The 18,534-nt window shown below is 53.1% G+C and overlaps 1 protein-coding gene across 2 annotated transcripts; it reads left to right on the top strand.

Annotated features, from left to right (window-relative positions):
• Positions 1-6,455: 6,455 nt before the first annotated feature.
• NKX2-1 (NK2 homeobox 1) lies at positions 6,456-12,973 on the top strand. 2 transcript variants are annotated; one of them, XM_004269976.3, is made up of 3 exons: positions 6,456-9,300; positions 10,007-10,392; positions 11,352-12,533. In XM_004269976.3, exons 1-3 carry the CDS (start codon positions 9,224-9,226, stop codon positions 12,077-12,079), a joined length of 1,191 nt encoding a protein of 396 aa, XP_004270024.1. In that variant the 5' UTR covers positions 6,456-9,223; the 3' UTR covers positions 12,080-12,533. The 2 variants fall into 2 exon arrangements, with proteins under 2 accessions (XP_004270024.1, XP_049561898.1); XM_049705941.1 differs by having other exon boundaries at positions 6,456-10,392; positions 11,352-12,973.
• Positions 12,974-18,534: the final 5,561 nt, after the last annotated feature.

Below are 18,534 nucleotides of genomic sequence, written 5' to 3'. Positions count from 1 at the left end.
AGTGCAACAGTGAAGACCCAACACAGCCAAAAATAAATAATAAATAAAATAAATAAATTTTTAAAAATCAATTAATGTAATTCAACAAATTAACAGACCAAAACTGAAAAATCAAGTGGTCATATCTCAAGAGATGCAGTAAAAGCACTGGACAAAATCCAACATCCATTCCTGACATAAACTCTCCAGTAAAGAGGAAGAGAAGGGAACTCCTTCAAACTGTTAAATGGCCATCTACATAAAGCCTATGGCTAACGTCATGATTAAGACAAAAGATTGAATGCTTTCATAGCCATACATGTAACATCTCACCCAGCTATTCTGCTCCTAGGTATTTACCCAAGACAAATGAAAGCATTTGTTCATAGCATAAACAAATGTTTATAGCTATAAACAAATGTTTATAGCATCTTTATTTGTAATAGCCCCAAACTGAAAATAAGCCAAGTGTTCATCCACGGGTGAATGGATAAAGCACATTTGGTATATCCATATGATTGAGTACTATTCAGCAATGATAACAACAACAGTAATAATAAACCAACCTATAGATGCATGTGACAACATTGATGAATCTCAAAATAATTATGCTAAGTACAAAAAGCCAGATAAAATAGAGTGCATACTGTTTGATTCCATTTATGTGTAATTCTAGAGAATGATAACTAATCTATAGGGACTGAAAGCCACTAGTCTGATTGCCTAGTAATCAGGATGGGTCCAGAGAGGAATAAGAGAGAGGGCTTACTCTAAGCGTCATGAGAAACTTTTGGGGTGTTATACATGTTTATTATCTCGATTGTGATTATGGTTTCATGGGTGTATACATGCATCAGAACATTTAATTTAATGCTGAATACATGTACAGTTTATTGGATGTCAGTTATACTTCAATAAATCTATATAAAATGAATAAAATTGTGAGAAGTTTAGGGAGGCTAGAGTGTAAAGGGGTAGGTAGGAAGGCAGGGAGAAATTAGTTTGAAGAGATAGGTGGGAATCTGTCCTGTGGGCAGGATCATGGACTAGACTAGAGAAAGCCTAATGGTAGAAACAAGAACGAAGTGATTAGGCAATAGATGATATACCGCATTGACGAAGGCAGTGAAAGGAGAGAAGAACTGGTTATGAAGAAGTGGGGCTGGATCTGGGAGACATCTAAGATGTGGAATTGATATGGCTTTATGACCAGTTGGTCTTATCAGATACTCAGATATCTGGCTAGGAAGCTGCTTTAGACTGAATTTTGCTCCCCCAAATTCATATGTAGAACCCCTAACCTTCAATGTGACTGTATCTGGAGATAGGGTATTTAGGAGGTAATTGATGTTAAGTATGTTAATGAGGTTGTACAGGTGGGCCCTAACCCAATAGGACTGTAGCCTTATGAGATGAGGAAGAAATAGAAATCTTTCTTTATCATGTGAAGACACGGTGAGGAGGAACTGTGTGCAAGCCAGAAAGTGTCTTCTCCTGAAACTGAACCCTGCAGGACCTTGATCTTGGACTTTCCAGCTTCCAGAACTGTGAGAAAATTAATTTCTGTTGTTTAAGCCACTCAGTCTATGGTATTTGTTATGGCAGCCTAAGAAGACTAACACAAGCTTTTGCGGGGTAGCTTGGTTGGGGGGGTGTGGATATGTTCATGCCGCTCACCTAGATCAAGAACACAGGTGAAGCAAGTTGCAGCAGTGCTTTGAGTTCAGACTAGGATATGTTACGTTTGGTGGACATTCACATGAGGACGTAAACATTGGAAACAGGTCTGAAGCTCTGGAGAGACATTAGCTGGAGGCACATATTTGGGAACCGTCAGCAATCAGTGGCAGTTGAAACCATGTAGATGGGTATACAGTTGGGGGGGAAAGTCCAGCAATGGAGCAGAAATGGCCAGAGACAGAGGATAAGAACCATTACTGAGTGGTGATTCTGAAGCCAATGAGAGAATTTTGAAAAGAGTTGATTAACAGTATCAAATGGTGCAGCACACGGGGACATGTTTCTAGGGACATGTTAAGTGTTTGGCATCAAGGACCCTACAGTCTAGCTGAAAAGAGAATACAAATGCATATGAAACAATCAGGAAATCATGCAGCTAGGGTAAATTGTCTTATTAGTGTGATAGAGAAGTGCAATAAAGATTTGTCCATTCATTCTACAAATGTGTTGAGCTCCTACTGTGTGTCTGATGTTTAGTTGCTGGATGAGGCACTTGGGCTTTTTATTTTTATTTTTTTAACATCTTTTTTGGAGTGTAATTGCTTTACAATGGTGTGTTATTTTCTGCTTTATAACAAAGTGAATCAGTTATACATATACATATGTTCCCATATCTCTTCCCTCTTGCGTCTCCCTCCCTCCCACCCTCCCTATCCCACCCCTCTAGGTGGACACAAAGCACCGAGCTGATCTCCCTGTGCTATGCGGCTGCTTCCCACTAGCTATCTATTTTACGTTTGGTAGTGTATATGTGTCTATGCCACTCTCTCACTTTGTCACAGCTTACCCTTCCCCCTCCCCATATCCTCAAGTCCATTCTCTAGTAGGTCTGTGTCTTTATTCCTGTCTTACCCCTAGGTTCTTCATGACATTTTTTTTTCTTAGATTCCTTATATATGTGTTAGCATACGGTATTTGTCTTTCTCCTTCTGACTTACTTCACTCTGTATGACAGACTCTAGGTCCATCCACCTCACTACAAATAACTCAATTTCGTTTCTTTTTATGGCTGAGTAATATTCCACTTGGGCTTTTTAAAAAGAAGGGTGTGACTGAATTACGGGGATGCAAATAATGATATTCTGGTGAAGTGGAAAAGAACAAAAGCAGAGTAATTTAGGTAATATGGGACGAGATGGAGAGGATCCAGCCTTGACAGGAATCCAAGGAGGGGAGAATAATTGGGGAGAAAGCCTGGATGGGTGAGTTGGTGCCAGAGATGAGAAGACTGTGGGGTGCCCACCCTAGTATAGCTAGTCTCAGAAGTATTCTTGCTCCAGTATTTTCTAGGCACTAAGCACCTACAGCTGCAACAGCGAGTAGAGCCTTCTCATGTCGAGCAAGTAGGGCCACTGCTTTCTGCAGGTTTCGGATATGCAGAAAGTACAAGCTGCTTCACTGGCTACCAAATACGTGTACAATTGCCGTCACGCATGGAGGGAGAACTTTCATAACGAGATTCCAACGCAAAGCATGATTAGAAGAGGGCTTTAGGTATCACAGCACCTTCCGTGGCCCTTTCAAATAGTGTGTGTGTGAGGCTGGGTGATCCCAAGAGTCCATTATAACCTATATTGCAATGGGCTTGGCAAGTAGATATGTGGCCGGATGGATAATACGGTGAATAGTTAGATGGACAAATTCGTGGCGGACGAACCACTACGGACAGGACCAGTCGCCCAGAGAACTAATTAAAGCTTCTCCAGGACCGCCCTGAGGGTGCAGTTCTCCTGATGGCCGGGAGAGGGCGCTGCGGATAGTCTCGCTCTGCAGCTGTCAGCGACAGAGTCCTGGGCCGCGAAGGGGAAGCTAGCCGTGGTCACGTCCCGGAAACCCCAGAGCTGCAGACATCTCCCAGAGAGCTCCTGGGGTTGGTACTGCGGCTACCTGAGACTGCCCGGGCCAAGTGTTGGGGGCGGGGGAATGGTGGGAGGTTGGAGAGGAGAGAGGAGCAGAGGAAGAAAGCCCAGCGCTGTTGATGACTCCGCGGGAAACGCGAATGCTGAAAACCCATGGGAGCACACTGCTGGGGCTGTGGTTTGCTGAGAGAGAGAAGTTAGAAAGAGCTGCGGGTTTCGGCGGTCTAAAGCTGAATGCGGCCGCGTACGGACCCTGGGGCGAAACAGCGGTGCCGCCACAAGGATCCTTACCGAATCTGTCTTTTAGGCCTCAGGACTCAGCAGCAGCTACAAAACTTTCCTGCGCGCTGCCCGCGCCCCAGGGCGCCTGCACGGGTGCCCCTACTCCTTAGCATGGGGGCTTCCCGTATCTGTCCTGAGCATGGTGGAATCACCACTATCCACTCTCTCGCCTGTTTAGAGGCTCTTAATTTTAACAGTAATGAAGAACTGGGAAGAAACAGAAGCCGATTCGCTGTGAAGCTCAGGCTCGGATCCTGCACCTGTCTCCTGCGTCGCCCCACATCGGCCTTGCTGAGTCTCCGAGCAGCTGCAGGCCCGCGTCCCCCGCTTCCCACCCACGAAATCTCGGTTTTCCCCATTTCAAAGGGTGCTGCTAGCGCTGAGTCCCCCTCCTCTCTGCTTTGTAACCCAGTCCCCAAATTCTCTCCTTACCCTAAGCCCCTTCCTGCCAGGGGGCGCCTCTGGAGTTAGTGGAGAGGGTAAGGGCTCTGACTATAACTTAGGATGAGTTGAATCTAGGCTTGAACTGTGTGACATGAAAATAGGAGGGTTTCAAGACCACAGGTATCGACTTCTGGAGGGCTTGACCTGACAGGACACGTTTCTTTGACACCAGAGAGCTGAGGGTGGGAGTCTCCTCTTTTCCTGGAGGATGCTGGCCTTCACATGCGCAATCTCGCGTCTTATTCCAACCCCAGAGTCCCGAGTGGAGTGCAGGTAGAGGGCTGCACAGGAGCCGCGCTGGGATGTCCTAGTGTCATCCCCCTCCTCGGTCCTGCTCTCAGGACCTGCCCAGAGGCCACGGTTTGAGGAGAGCATCCCCCAAAGAAAGGCCACCCTCAAAGACCCTAGATGGTCAAGGTGAGACGGAGAGCAGTTAGAGGAATCTCCAAATCTCTTCTTCGCCCCGCGTCTGCGAAATCCTCCGGAAAGCTGCCGGACTGTACTCCCTGGGGCTTCGCTTCTTGAGAGGTTCTCAATTTTGGTGCCTGGGAAAAGGGCACAGAGGGGTCCTGTGAGATCCTTCAGGGAGAGGAAGACGCCCTCCAGAGGGGGCTCCGGATACACTCTCAGTTCCTTGCATCTCGGGGTTGGAGACCAGCGACCCCCAGAGCCCAGCTGCGTTCCTGCTTTCTGCTCCCTGGGCGGGGTTGCCTCGAAGGCACCCGGAAACCCAGCTCAGCCTGGCTCTGGAGTCTGCGCCTGGCTGAGGAAGACTTGCCTTCCTCTGGCCTGGGCACGGGAGCAGCGAGGGGGCAGAGAGCTTCATGCAGAGTAAGAGGCCTGGATTCACAGTTTCTATACACCCAAGATACAGAGCCAGAAGTAATAACCCCTTCCATGTGCTAGCGAATTTTATGATTTACAAACTCATGTACATCCCTAGCACAACCTGGGAGGTACACCGGACAGGTTAGGATCATTTTTGCAGCCCAGGAAACAGGTGCTAAGAGACTTTGTTTCCTTAATTCAACATTTCTTGAGGCAATGGAGGATTCGAGGATAAATAAAGCAAGGACTAGCTCTTGGAGGAGGGGGTGGGGGGGCTGAAAATAGCACCCTAGTTTACTCTGGCCGTAAGGGTAGTGGCTCCAGACTGTGACAGGCGTCCACAAGAGCTATACCACATGGCTGGAAAGTGGCAAAGCTGGGGCTGGAACCGGGAGTTCTGACTTACATTCAAGAGCCTTGCCCACAACCCCTGACCTTTTGAAGATCAGGAAATGGTGCATAAACACACACACACACAAACCTTCATTACGACTCTCTCTATCTCGGTTGAAGCCTGAAGTTAACATTTCTCACAAGCTACATATTATCTGAAGGATTTGTTGTTAATTTGTAAGCTCCATGTAGGTAGGAGCCTCATCTAGCTTATTTAAGGCTGAATTTTCAAACCTAGCTCGGCGCCTGGCACAGATCCCACACTTAATATTTGTTGAATGAATCACAAATTGCAATAACTCAGAGCAAGATAACACCACCAGGAAACAGGTCGCTCCCTTCCCTAGGGAGTGTGAAGGACCATAAAGGGAATTAGAAAAATGGGGGGAGGGGAGAAGATAGGCTTTGCCATCTCATCATCCCCCACCTGGTCCGAGCTATAGCCCCGAATTAGCCTTCTGTATGAGCCTTCTAAGTTCTCAAAGAAGAGGTCCAGAAGGGAAAGAAGGTCATTTCCCTCTGGCCAGGAGGGTGGTGAGCAAAGGCTGATGGCAGCTCCGCGTGTCTCGGACCTGGCCTGGGCCTGCACCTCCCGGGCTCCTAGATTCCGTGCCAAGCCGCAGCCAGCCAAGCAGAGCGTGGCCGAGATTGAGGCGGGTGTGGGAGACCGCGCCTGGGAAAACTCCTTGAGAGGCCTTAGCTGGGCCTCGCTCTGCGGCCACCCCACCGCGCCACCTCGCCCGGGAGCGAGCTGGATGAAGGCTAAGGGGAGATGCGCGGGCCCCATAGGGTGGACTCGGGCTTCCCAAGTATCCCCTGCAATCATGGAGAAACTACCGGTTTAACTGGGGTCCGCCCCATTTAAGATGAGTCGGTGGGTGGGTCGGTGGGTGGGTAGGTGGGTGGTTGGGGAGAGGGGCTAGAGGGAAGGACACTCTGGTCCGGAAGAGGTGTTGGGCTCAGGAGAGGGACTCTCAAGGCCTTTGCTTGGACCAGCCCGGAGATACGGGTAGCCACCTTTTCCCCACAAGGCGCCTTGGTCTTCGGGCTTATTCTTGGCAGTGCAGCGCATCTAGGAAAAGTTGCGGAGCGGCGCGTGTGTGAAGGGGCGGAAGCAGAAGAGGCGCAGGGGCAGGTGCCTCAAGGTGCAGCAGTGGCCCAGACGAGGTCCAGAGGAGAGCAGGTGCTGGCGCGTGCCATGCTGGGGGAGCATGGAGCACAATCTCGGTTGCGGAGGGGAGGGGGCGTGCAGCAGGAGCCCTTGCCCTCCACCCCACTACTTCGAGCTCCCGCTGCTGCTCAGGGCCCCAACCCAATGCCTGCCAGCTGCCTGCGTGGCTCCGGGTCCTCGTCCCGTCCGCGAGCCTGGGCTGGGGGCGGGGAGCTGCCAGCCACGTGCCTGCTTCGGAGCTGAAAGCTTCCGAGGGACCAAGGCCGAGGAGGCATGGCTCAAGGACTGCGGAAGATTCACCCAACTCTTCCGTTCACTCAGATTCAGGGCTTTAACGCGAGGAAGAGGGGTATGCTAATAATAACAATACAGAAATCTCGAGCGCTGGCACCGAACTTTAAGTATTTCCAGAGCTTTCAAAGCACTTTCATGTGCCCGATTTTATTTGAATCTTACAAAAACCGTGTGAAGAATTACCGCTATTTCTAAATGGCACTGAGACTGGGAGAGACGTACAACGTTCTACACTGTTTCTTACGTTTACTAATAATATAAAATAATGGAGAGGGAGAGAGAGAAAGAAGACGGGAGATTGGGAGACCCATCCCGCCTTGGCATTAAGACCCCAGATGAGACGCAGGCCCAGGGCTGGGGGCCCAATTGCAAACAAGATCTGTATGCAGTTTTGTCCGCTCTCCTCAGTTTTGTCCTTTGTCCGTTCACTTGAGCCCAGTGTCGTCCTCTTCCCCCCTCGCTCCCAGGACTTAGGCATCGCATTGACCAAGGCGCATTGGATGGGGGTCTGAGTCCTTCCTGAGAGCGCCCCCCAGAGAAGTCCCTTGGAAGGAAGGGCAATGAGTGACCTGGCGCCCGTCTTTCGAAGCACGACCGACGAGTGCACCTCGGCACTCACACACAGGTTTGCCTGCCCCAAAGCCAACAAGCGGGCCCAGAAACATGGGCCCGTGCGGTAGGCAGGAGATGGGCGTGCCCTGAGCTTTCTCTCCCCTCTTAAGGGGCATAGGTGGTGAGGAAACTGAATGTAGTATGTAAGTTGGCTTTGTATTGAGGGAGCGCAGAGCACTTCTCAAGGGGAGGATTGAAATCTTGAAATAAAAAGCCAATAAACAAAACAACTTTCCCTACAACGATTGCTATTAATGGAAAAGGCGTCTAACCTGCTGAATTAAATCGTTCAAAAGAGCCTGTTCATCTTCGGGAGCTCCTCTACAAGGAGGGGAAAGAAAATGTGAAAACAAAACCCAAATCGAGAAGCCTCCTTAACCGGCCCCCGCAGTGTCTTGGAGGCCCCTGCCCGACCTGAGAGCACTCCACCCTCCCAGACCCCGGCGCGGAGAGGAGGCTAAAACAGCTAAAGAGAAAACAAAACAACAACAAAACGTTTAATATCCAAGGGGAAAAGTCGGAGTGGGTCTCCGGATCTGCACCGCACAGGGCTCGGCTCCGTAGTCCACTCTGCTTGGAGGCCCGGGCCTGGCCAGAGCGGCGCGGCGGATGCCTCCGGCCGGGCTGGGGAGCGCAGCCCACAGTTTCTCCTCTCCAGGCGCCCAAGGACCCTCAAGGCGCGGGGCGCACACTTGAAGCCTGAGAACGCGCAGACAGGAAACCCACTTCCTCCTAAGCAGTTTCTTGCTACCCGGATGAGAGGCGCCCAACTGAAGCAGAATGATCCTCATCTACTAATATCCAGAGTGGCCACAAAGCGACTGGCCATTTATGCCGGCGCTTTGAACAAAGATATTTGGTTACTGCCGGGGGAGCAAGTGCGCTTTTGCATGGCTGAGCTCCGGGTGGAGGCAAGCCTCAACCCAGCCTCCCGCCCGCTCAGCTGCTCACGCCCGGGGACTCGCCCCCTCCCGGCCAGCTCGTCCCGCCGGGGTTCAGGCTCAGTTCCACCCGGCAACAGGCGGGCGGGCACTCACGACGCTCCCTGCCCGAGCCCTCTCTGAAGCATCAGGGGGGAAAACAGCGTGACCCTGGGCTCGGGTGCTGGGGCTGTGATGTCCTCGGAAAGTCAGCTCCAGTCCCAGAACCCCGCGTGTCCGGGCGATGGGCGAGGGTCGGGGACACCAGGTTTGTTCGAGGTGGAGCAACTTCAGCGATGGCCCTTCGCGTTAATCCCCCCAGCTTCTCAGCTCGGGCGGCCAGTGGTGTCCTTGCCTTAGCAGGGGATGGGGGTGGGGAAGGGTAGCCGAGTGTGGGTTGGAGGAGGCGTGAAGCAGGGGGCCCTAGCCCTCTGGGAAGACCCTGAGCTGGGGGGAGGGCGGCGCGGGGATCTGGGACAGCCTCTCGGCGGCAGCCGATCCCCTGCTCGGCGCCTCCTCCGCCCGCTGGGATTCTCTCTCGGGTAGGGGGAAAGGGGGCGGGGAGCAGAGGTGTCCTTCTGACGGCGGCAGAAGAGGCAGACAGACTGACAGACACGCAGACCAACAGTGGAGCCCCAGGGTTCGTCCCCTGACTCCCGAGCTCCTTTGGTGGCGACTGGGGCTCGGCGCTGCGAAGCCAGATGTGGTCCGGAGGCGGTGGGAAGGCGCGGGGCTGGGAGGCCGCGGCGGGAGGGAGGACCAGCCCCGGCAGGCTCAGGTGAAAACCCACCCGCCCCTGGCCCACTCCCCGTCCCCGCCCGGGGAACCCCGACCCAACTGGAAAGTGGTTCACTTTGTAACTCCGCAAGTTGGTTGCAAAGCGGCGTTCACCTTCCTTCCTCCCCAACATCCCTCCTCCTCGGCTACTCCCCATCCCACCTCTTGCCCTCCCCTCTCTCGGTTCCCTCCTCCTTTCCCTCCCCCCCCCGCCTCCCCCCCCTCCTGCGCGCCACCGCACCCCACAAAAATGGGGGTAGGGGTTCCGGGGGAGGGGGAAAGAAATGCTTTGGGTCGCGTCTCTGCCTCTCTCTCTCTCTGTCTCTCTCTCTTGTCTCTCTCTCTCTCCCTCTTTGAGACCTAAAAATCCTGACAAGTGAAACTTAAAGGTGTTTACCTTGTCATCAGCATGTAAGCTAATTATCTCGGGCAAGATGTAGGCTTCTATTGTCTTGTTGCTTTAGCGCTTACGCCCCGCCTCTGGTGGCTGCCTAAAACCTGGCGCCGGGCTAAAACAAACGCGAGGCAGCCCCCGAGCCTCCACTCAAGCCAATTAAGGCGGACTCGGTCCACTCGGTTACGTGTACATCCAACAAGATCGGCGTTAAGGTAACACCAGAATATTTGGCAAAGGGAGAAAAAAAAAAGCAGCTAGGCTTCGCCTTCCCCCTCTCCCTTTTTTTTCCTCCTCTTCCTTCCTCCTCCAGCCGCCGCCGAATCATGTCGATGAGTCCAAAGCACACGACTCCGTTCTCAGTGTCTGACATCTTGAGTCCCCTGGAGGAAAGCTACAAGAAAGTGGGCATGGAGGGCGGCGGCCTCGGGGCTCCGCTGGCGGCTTACAGGCAGGGCCAGGCGGCACCGCCGGCCGCCGCCATGCAGCAGCACGCCGTGGGGCACCACGGTGCCGTCACCGCCGCCTACCACATGACGGCTGCGGGGGTGCCCCAGCTCTCGCACTCCGCCGTGGGGGGCTACTGCAACGGCAACCTGGGCAACATGAGCGAGCTGCCGCCGTACCAGGACACCATGCGGAACAGCACCTCGGGCCCCGGATGGTACGGCGCCAACCCGGACCCGCGCTTCCCCGCCAGTAAGTGAGGCCGCCCCACTGCAGGGCCGCGGGTTGAGCGCCGGAGGCGCGGGGAGAGCCGCCGGGAAGGCGCGGCGCCTGCCGGCTGCGTGCTGGGCATCATCAGGGTGGGCGGCCGGGCAGTGGCGCCAACGAGTCGGGCGCAGGATCTCGGGAGTCTTCCCTTGTTGAGCTGAGGGGTCCAAGAAGAGGCACTTGGTAGCTCTGGGGTCCTGAGGGCAGGAGCTGGTATTTGGCGTCTGCCAGATGCGGCCAAGTGGCCGCTCTGCTCCGCGCGGGAGACCTCGGAATGCGGAGGGAGGTGGCCCCCTAACTAAGAGAGCCGAGACGAGCAGGGCGCGGAGAGGCGCGGCCTGGCCGGGAGGGAGGTTACCCTGCTGGGATGATGCGCTCAGGCCCCTGGCCTGGCCCACTCTCCAGTCTAGGCTTGAGGGAGGGCTTGTGGCTCCAGAGGGGGTTCTAAATGGGCCGAACAAATGCCCTCATTGGGGCTGACCGGAGAGAGCGGCCAAGAGGCAAAGAGTCTGGGGTCTCGGGGTCTCTAGCTTTTCGAAAGCGAACACCTCCCTCTCCTAAGCTCCCAAAGCTGGAGCCTACAGCTAGACCCCAGTTCCTGGACTGGGCCCAGTTTGCTGCCCGTGGCCCACTAACCGCACGAATCTGGTGGGCTGGGCACGAAAGGAACAGGAGGAACAGTCTTTCTCCACTCTGCTTTTTGGGTGAAGCACCGAGACTGAGGGAGGTAGCCGGGGTTGAGGCGGGGAGCTCTGCAGTAAACTCCTCGACGGCACGGCCTGGGGCAGGCGCTGGCGATCCCGCGGCTGGGCCTCTCAGGGTGGAGGCGACCTAGGTGAGGAGTGCGCCGTCGGGGCAGGGGCCGGGCCGGCCAAACGCGCAGAAGGCAGAGGTGGTTTGGCCCGGCCCGGCCCCTGCCGACGCTGTGCGTTTGTCGCTTACAGTCTCCCGCTTCATGGGCCCGGCGAGCGGCATGAACATGAGCGGCATGGGCGGCCTGGGCTCTCTGGGGGACGTGAGCAAGAACATGGCCCCACTCCCAAGCGCACCGCGCCGGAAGCGCCGGGTGCTCTTCTCCCAGGCGCAGGTGTACGAGCTGGAGCGACGCTTCAAACAACAGAAGTACCTGTCCGCGCCCGAGCGCGAGCACCTGGCCAGCATGATCCACCTGACGCCCACGCAGGTCAAGATCTGGTTCCAGAACCACCGCTACAAGATGAAGCGCCAAGCCAAGGACAAGGCGGCACAGCAGCAACTGCAGCAGGATAGCGGCGGCGGGGGCGCCGGGTGCCAGCAGCAGCAAGCGCAGCAGCAGTCACCGCGCCGCGTGGCTGTGCCGGTCCTGGTGAAAGACGGCAAACCCTGCCAGGCGGGCGCCCCTGCGCCGGGCGCCGCCAGCCTGCAAAGCCACGCGCAGCAGCAGGCGCAGCAGCAGGCGCAGGCCGCTCAGGCGGCGGCAGCAGCTATCTCAGTGGGCAGCGGCGGCCCCGGCCTCGGCGCGCACCCGGGCCACCAGCCGGGCAGCGCGGGCCAGTCTCCGGACCTGGCGCACCACGCCACCAGCCCCGCGGCGCTGCAGGGCCAGGTCTCCAGCCTGTCCCACCTGAACTCCTCGGGCTCGGACTACGGCACCATGTCCTGCTCCACCTTGCTATATGGTCGGACCTGGTGAGAGGACGCCGGGCCGGGCCTAGCCCAGCGCTCTGCCTCATCGCTTCCCCTACTGCCCGCCACACACCACCAACCACCCACTACACCGTGCGCTTCGACTTTTCTAAAGAACCTGTCCCGATAAGACCAAGGGGAAAAACACAACGACCAAACTGCTGGACGTATTTCTTTTCTTTTCTTTTCTTTTTCTAAAATTTGCAGGATTATTTTTTAAAAAAAGAAAATAAAACAACCAAGCGATCCAGTTCTTTAAGGAGTCTTAAACAGAGAAGGACATAACAAGAACCGCTTTGGGGGTGTCTGTTGGGTGATTCCGATGGGTTTCCCACGCTCGGGTGGGGCGCAGTTTGGAGAGGGCTCTACGCTGACATGCCTCCGGACTCTAAAGATGGAAAACTTCACTCTGGGTACACTGTGCCAGCAAAGTGGACTTGCCTGTAAATACCAGGATTTCTTTGAAGGGGCGACGGGGGGGGGGGCTGGGGAGAGGAAAAGACTCCTCGACAGATCCCGCTTGCCACTGACACAAAGGAAATGCCCCCTCCTGGCCCCCTCTGGCCACCCAGGCTCAGCTGAGACCGGCCCTGGTTAAAATTGTTTTATGTTTGATGTGAACTTGTAGCTGTAAAACGCTGTCAAAAGTTGGACTAAATGCTTAGTTTTAGTAATCTGTACATTTTGTTGTAAAAAACAAAAACAAAAAACCAGTCCCCGTCCCCAGCCCATCATATTTTTTATGGGCCTCGACAAATCTGTGTATATTATTTGCCAGTTTGGTATTTGCAGCGTCAGTCTTTTTCTGTTGTAACTTATGTAGATATCTGGCTTAAGTATAGTTCCTAAGAAGCTTCTAATAAATTATACAAATTAAAAAGATTCTTTTTCTGATTAAAAACCCCATCTTTTGTTTGGTTTTGATTTGGCTTTTTTGGGGGTAGGGGGTGTGGCTCAACATTGGCCTGATGAGATTCGAATTGTTTGGGGGCTCAAAGGATCCTGAACCAGCTAAGGAGGCCGGGCGCAGAGTCTTTGCTCCACGGGAAGAGGGAGTTTTGTTCTGCCTCTGAATTAAGTAGAACCAAACCTTGAGCAGTCCTGGGACTTGGCAATAGAGAGTAGAAAAGCTAAACTCCTTCCACCAGGAGGAAAAGGGAGAAAAGAAGAGAAAGAGACCAAAGGACTAGTTTTCAAAGCCAGGCTTCTGTTTCTTAAAACCTCAGAAGTATCTACCGTGATCTTATGCAGCTGAGCCAGTGTTTTAAAGCAGCCGGCCTCGGATATTCGTTTTCAATAATCCTGAATGAACGATTATTTTTACTAGACGGATCATGCCTGTAGATTTCAACATTAATTCTTTATTTTGAATCCTCGGCGGAGACTCCTCGGGACTAGAATTCGGTGGGAGGCTGTTTTCGAAAGCGAGGAAGTTGTTAGGGGTTTCGTTTCTGCTCTAAAACAGTTATCCCCGCACAGGCTGGCCGACGGCTTCTCGTGGCCTCTCCGGCCTTGGGAGGTGTCCGACTGGGCTGCTGGCCTTGGGGACACCCCTGGCAGGACTTTGGGAGCTGGCCTTTCTGCTCTTTGTTCCAAGGTTTCCGTCTCTGGGCTCCTGGTCTCCTAAATCTTTGTAGTAAGGAATCTTTCTCCTGTCTCCAACTCTCCACCTCTCCCCGCGCTCCCCCGCTCCCATCCCAGCAAAAACAGAAAACAAAACAAACAAACAAAAAACTTTGACCTCTCTCGCTACCTTTAATTTCTTGGTCTCTTTGGTACCCAGATTTAGCTGTTGGGGAAGTCTTAATTGCCCCGGGGAGGAGAGGAGGAAGGAGTGGTTGTGGACAGAGAGAAATTGTCGTCCCTTGATGGGCTGTTGCCCCTTGCGTGTCACCTCTGACAAACCTACAGGAAAAGTGGCCGGGTGGGCTGTGGACAGATGCCCCTCCCAGCACTTTTCTCTAGGCCTGAAAGTGTTTGATTGTGGAGGATTGATTCATATTTGGCATGTACTCATTTATCGCCTGGAATTTCAACTTTCTTTTTTCCCTTCTTGCCTGTCACCACCTTTTCTTCCTCTTCTTTGCAGCTCATTCTGACTCCATCTCTCTCTTCCCAGACCCCCACCCTCACCCCCCAGAAATGTGTAAGGAAAATGAGGGGGGCGCGGAGGGGGGGTGTGCTGGCACCAGCGGTCCTCTCTGTTGACTTCCTGGGGGCTCTTCTCCATGGCGCCCTGACTGGGGACTAGGACGGACTTCCTCCCTCGGGTTTGGCTGCTGAGATACAGTTTTCAGTATCTAAAAGAGACTCGGAGATTTCGAGAGGGCAGTTGGTTAGATCTAGAGTGTGTGCTAGCTGGGGGAAGTCTCAGCAGGCCTCACGTTTTGGAAAACAAGAAAAAACCCGGGAAGTCTGAACACTTGTATTGGAATGGGCAGCAGTGGTCCTGGGACAGTGTGTGTAGGTAGCTGAGTCGCCCAGCTCAGGCCCGGCTTGGCAGGGGAGATGTTAATGCTAAGGTCTGAATTCTGTGGGGTGGGAGCTACCGCTCCACCTGCCCCCATGCCCGACACAAGGGGGGCTGTCCCCCCAACCCATCTCGCCCAGAGCGCCCCGGCCCCGGAGAGTAACAATTTTAGTGAGCTGTGGTACCCTCAGTCTTATCACCCTTGCACTGGTTGGTGTTTCTACCAAATACATTCTTCTCCCTGCCGTCTAGAGTTGGCTTAATTTTGAAGTCTGTTTACTGGTCCCGAGAAGAGGTGAATTCAGCCGGGTCTGCAGATGGAACCGAGACAAACAGGGCCTTGGCCCCTTCTCTCCATCCATCACACGGGGTCCACCAGCTCCGGTCCCTGGCCGCGCATCGCTGTAGCTGCAGGAAGCGGCCCTGGAAGGCAACCTGAAGCGTCCTGGTAGGGAAAAGGGTGCGTGCTGGGTGCAGCGAAAGACCAAAGACGGAGACACACTTCATCCCCACATTCCGGTCAGCCTCTGCGATCTTTGTCTTCTCCAGCAGTGGACCTCCCCTAAGTCTCCAGCATCTCTGGCCCAGGGAGGTTCTGGTCTCCTCTGATGGAGAATGACTTCTGGTGATGTGTCTGACGCTGAAGTGCCTGGCAGAGCCAGAAGCTTCTCCACGCGCGGGGGCAGCGCAGTTCGCCCCGAGGTCCAGGAGCAGCTGAACGCCACCACCTAAGCACCCCATCCATCCCTAGGCCCCGATGGCTTCGGGAAGTGGGGGAGATTTTGCAGACAGCATCCCCCCCCTTCCTCCTCTTCCCCACCTCCAACCCCGCCATGTAAACACGAGGACTTTCTCGAGAGCCTTGGAGAGCAGCTCTAGTGGCTTCAGGGCCTGAAACCCCAGGCTTGGCTTGTTTGATGTTTAGCATCCCAAAGCGGCTCCCCACCCCCGCCCCAACCTGGGAACCCGGAGCTGTGGGTCGGAGAGGCAGGAAAGCTGCCCTCTCAGCTGGCCGGGCCAGGGACTGGGCCGGGCTTAGGGGAGGCGACAAGATCGGGAAAGAGATGCTCCGAGCCGGAAAGAAGGGAGCCCGGGCTGCCGCCGCCCCCAGCAGGAACAGAAGCGGGTACAGCTGGAGTCCTCAAGCCCAGGAGGTGGGTGGGGGCAGGGGATGCGTCACCAGCCAGGGCACCGGCTCTGGGACTGGGCCGGCACGGTGGGAAGTAGCTCGGGGCCCACGAGCGAAATCAGAGGCAGGCCGGAGCCGGCTCGGCGAGAAGCGCTCAGGGCACTTACTTCTGGAGTCGGGGGCGTCCCCGCGCGCTCCAGTCCAAGGGCCTCGCAGGAGGCAGCTCTTCTTCCCACGGCTTAGGGCTTGGCCTTTCTAAGGGCAAGACTGTCTCGGGAGCCTTCCAGGGGATTTTAATCGTCCTGGGGCAGGGGTAGGCCTAGGTCTGGGCTTGAGGTCCCCGATTTTGAGACCTCAGGGAAGAATTCTCATACTTCAGAGGCCGCACACTCTCCGAGCGCGCTCGCGGGCGTTTGGGCGCCGGTGAGGGGCTTTCTCCTGGCGCGAGTGCACAAAAGGTAGCGCGAGTCTCTTCTCAGGCGACCCGGGATAAGAGGAAAGGAGAGCGGGGTTTTCTGACTTCCAACTCATTAGGGACCAGGTAAGGTCAATGCTTTCTCTATTATGGCTTTATCTTAAAAGCGGGTCAATTTAAGATAAGGGGGGGGGGAAATCCAGGATCTGTGTGAACCATGCTGATAAAGACTGACCCCTTTCCTGAACTAAAAGCAAGCCAGGCAGACATTCATTTTCTTTAAACAAGAGAGCTGTGAGAAGCTGCCTTGACTTCTGATCTAACGTCCCCAGTCTCTCTAGACATCGCTATCCCTCCCCCACCCCCCAATTATTGGTGTGTGTGTGGAGTGGGGAGCCAGGTGATCGAGGATATTGTTTGCGGAGAACTAGAAAGCCGGTTGGGAAATGTGAATCTAAGATGCTATGGCTCTTAGGCATGGTTTGCTGGCTTGTTTGTTTCAAATGCTGCTGTCTCTTAGAATGGATGGAAAGCAACAGACTTGAGTATTGGGAAGGATGAGCCTGAATGTGTTCCTTGATCGGTTCCCTATTAGGAGATGCTGGGTACCACCTTCCTCTGGCCCTCCCTGCCTTCCTGACTGGTGTGCTTGTGATTGTGCAGTTGTGTTCTGTGGCTTCAGGCCACCCTCTGTGGGGCCCAATTTGGGCTTATGCCTCAACTTGGAGCGCAGAAAGTTTCCTGGTGCCTCTTTGGCCAGTAACTTCAGGAAAAAGCGTGCTATCCCCCAATCACCATCTGCGGCAAGCTTGTCCATCCAAGTGGCTGAAGGAATTGGGTGTTGTTGGGAGCAGAGGAAAGAATTTTTTATTGAAGGGGAGAGCCAAGGTCTGAATGTCACCTCCCCTCCATGTAGTTGTATTTCTCAACTTTCCTTGATGGTTCTCAAAGAAACGGAGGAGGAAGAGGCTCAGCATCTCGAGAGCACAGCTTCTGCCTCATCTGAAGCCACAGCTGAAGTGGCTGGCTGTACTTCTCTCTGATAGTGACCTAATGCCCTACTTGGAGGGCATCTAGGCACAGCCCCAGGATCCTCATTTGATAATGTTTCCCATTTTGTCTCCGCTTCCTCAACATGTATGGTGTTTGTTATTAGCTGAGTTGTAACAAAGTTTCGGAAAGGGTGAGATTTAAATTGACTTTCCCGTTTTATTTCTTTTTTAGTTATTTGCAGGACACTGCAGTGTAAATTAGTCACCGTTAACGCTCTGCTTGAAATGAGAACCAACATAAAAAAAATCACAGGCAATAACAGGCTTTGTTATAGAGGGCTCTTTTTTCCAATACAATATTCACATCTGATTCTGCCCACTCTGTATGTAGGTGTAAGAGGTTGCATACAGACACCTGTCTGTGTGTGTAGTATAGAAATATATACACATATGTATCTAATATATCTATTTCATTAAGATATTCAAAAAGAAAAAATGAATATAGGATTCTCTTAGTAGGGGATCTTACAGAACCTGTTAGATGCAAGAAAGTTGAATGCATTTACTACCTCAAGTAAGCTGTCACATGAAACTGAGTTTTCCTTAAGAAAATCAAGTAAACGAAAACCTTTAGTTTTTCCCACTTTAAATTGGAATATTAATTTATTTTCATATGAAACTCTAGAGAACTAATTATGTTTGGGGAAAATATTAAAATTTGTCTTTAAAGAAAATGAACTTGTTGCCTGAGACACACAGCTGTACATGAGACTTCTTGAAGCAATCTACAACAAAAATTGTGGTCATGTGCTGCACCTACATTACCCACTAGTAGAACTCGTTAGTATGAACACCGTTTCCAGCTAACAAAAACAAACGGAAGTGTTGCTGCCCCTTGTTTGTAGCAAGTGTCCCCCCTCTTCTGGCCTTCACAGAGTAGTGGAAATAAAAGGGCAGGTCTGAGTATAGTCTGACAAGAAGAAAAAGACAAACTTTCCCTCTTCCTTCCCCCCATTTTGTACATTTCCCGGAATCCTGTCTTTGATTGCTACATGAAATTGTCAGTAACGCCAGGCTGTTGGTGGAGTGTTAAACATTGCATTTCTAGGGTTTCTGGTGATTGTTGACAATGTCATTTCTACAAAAGATGTCGGGGCCTGAAAAGTGTACTTGGATACCCTTTTCCAGTTGCTATGTCCTGGAGCAATTCTGTGGAAAATCACCCAGAACGGCCTGGCCTCCACCTTACCTAGCATTCTCCCTCCCAGTGTTGCTCTGTGAAGGTGTCCAAAGCTCTAGGAAAACAAGGGTTTATTTGGTCTGAGTGTGACCGATTTACCTGATCTCTCAGGCACACACAAGGCTGAGTGTGGGCCTCGCAGATGTAAACCTGGGAATTACCTTAATGACGCGAAGACGACTAAGAGCTGGCTCCTCTAACCTAGGAGACCAGGTC

Source organism: Orcinus orca, chromosome 2 (genome assembly GCF_937001465.1).
Source record: "Orcinus orca chromosome 2, mOrcOrc1.1, whole genome shotgun sequence".
Taxonomy (NCBI): Eukaryota; Metazoa; Chordata; class Mammalia; order Artiodactyla; family Delphinidae; genus Orcinus; species Orcinus orca.
This window is presented reverse-complemented; position numbering and strand designations above follow the sequence as displayed.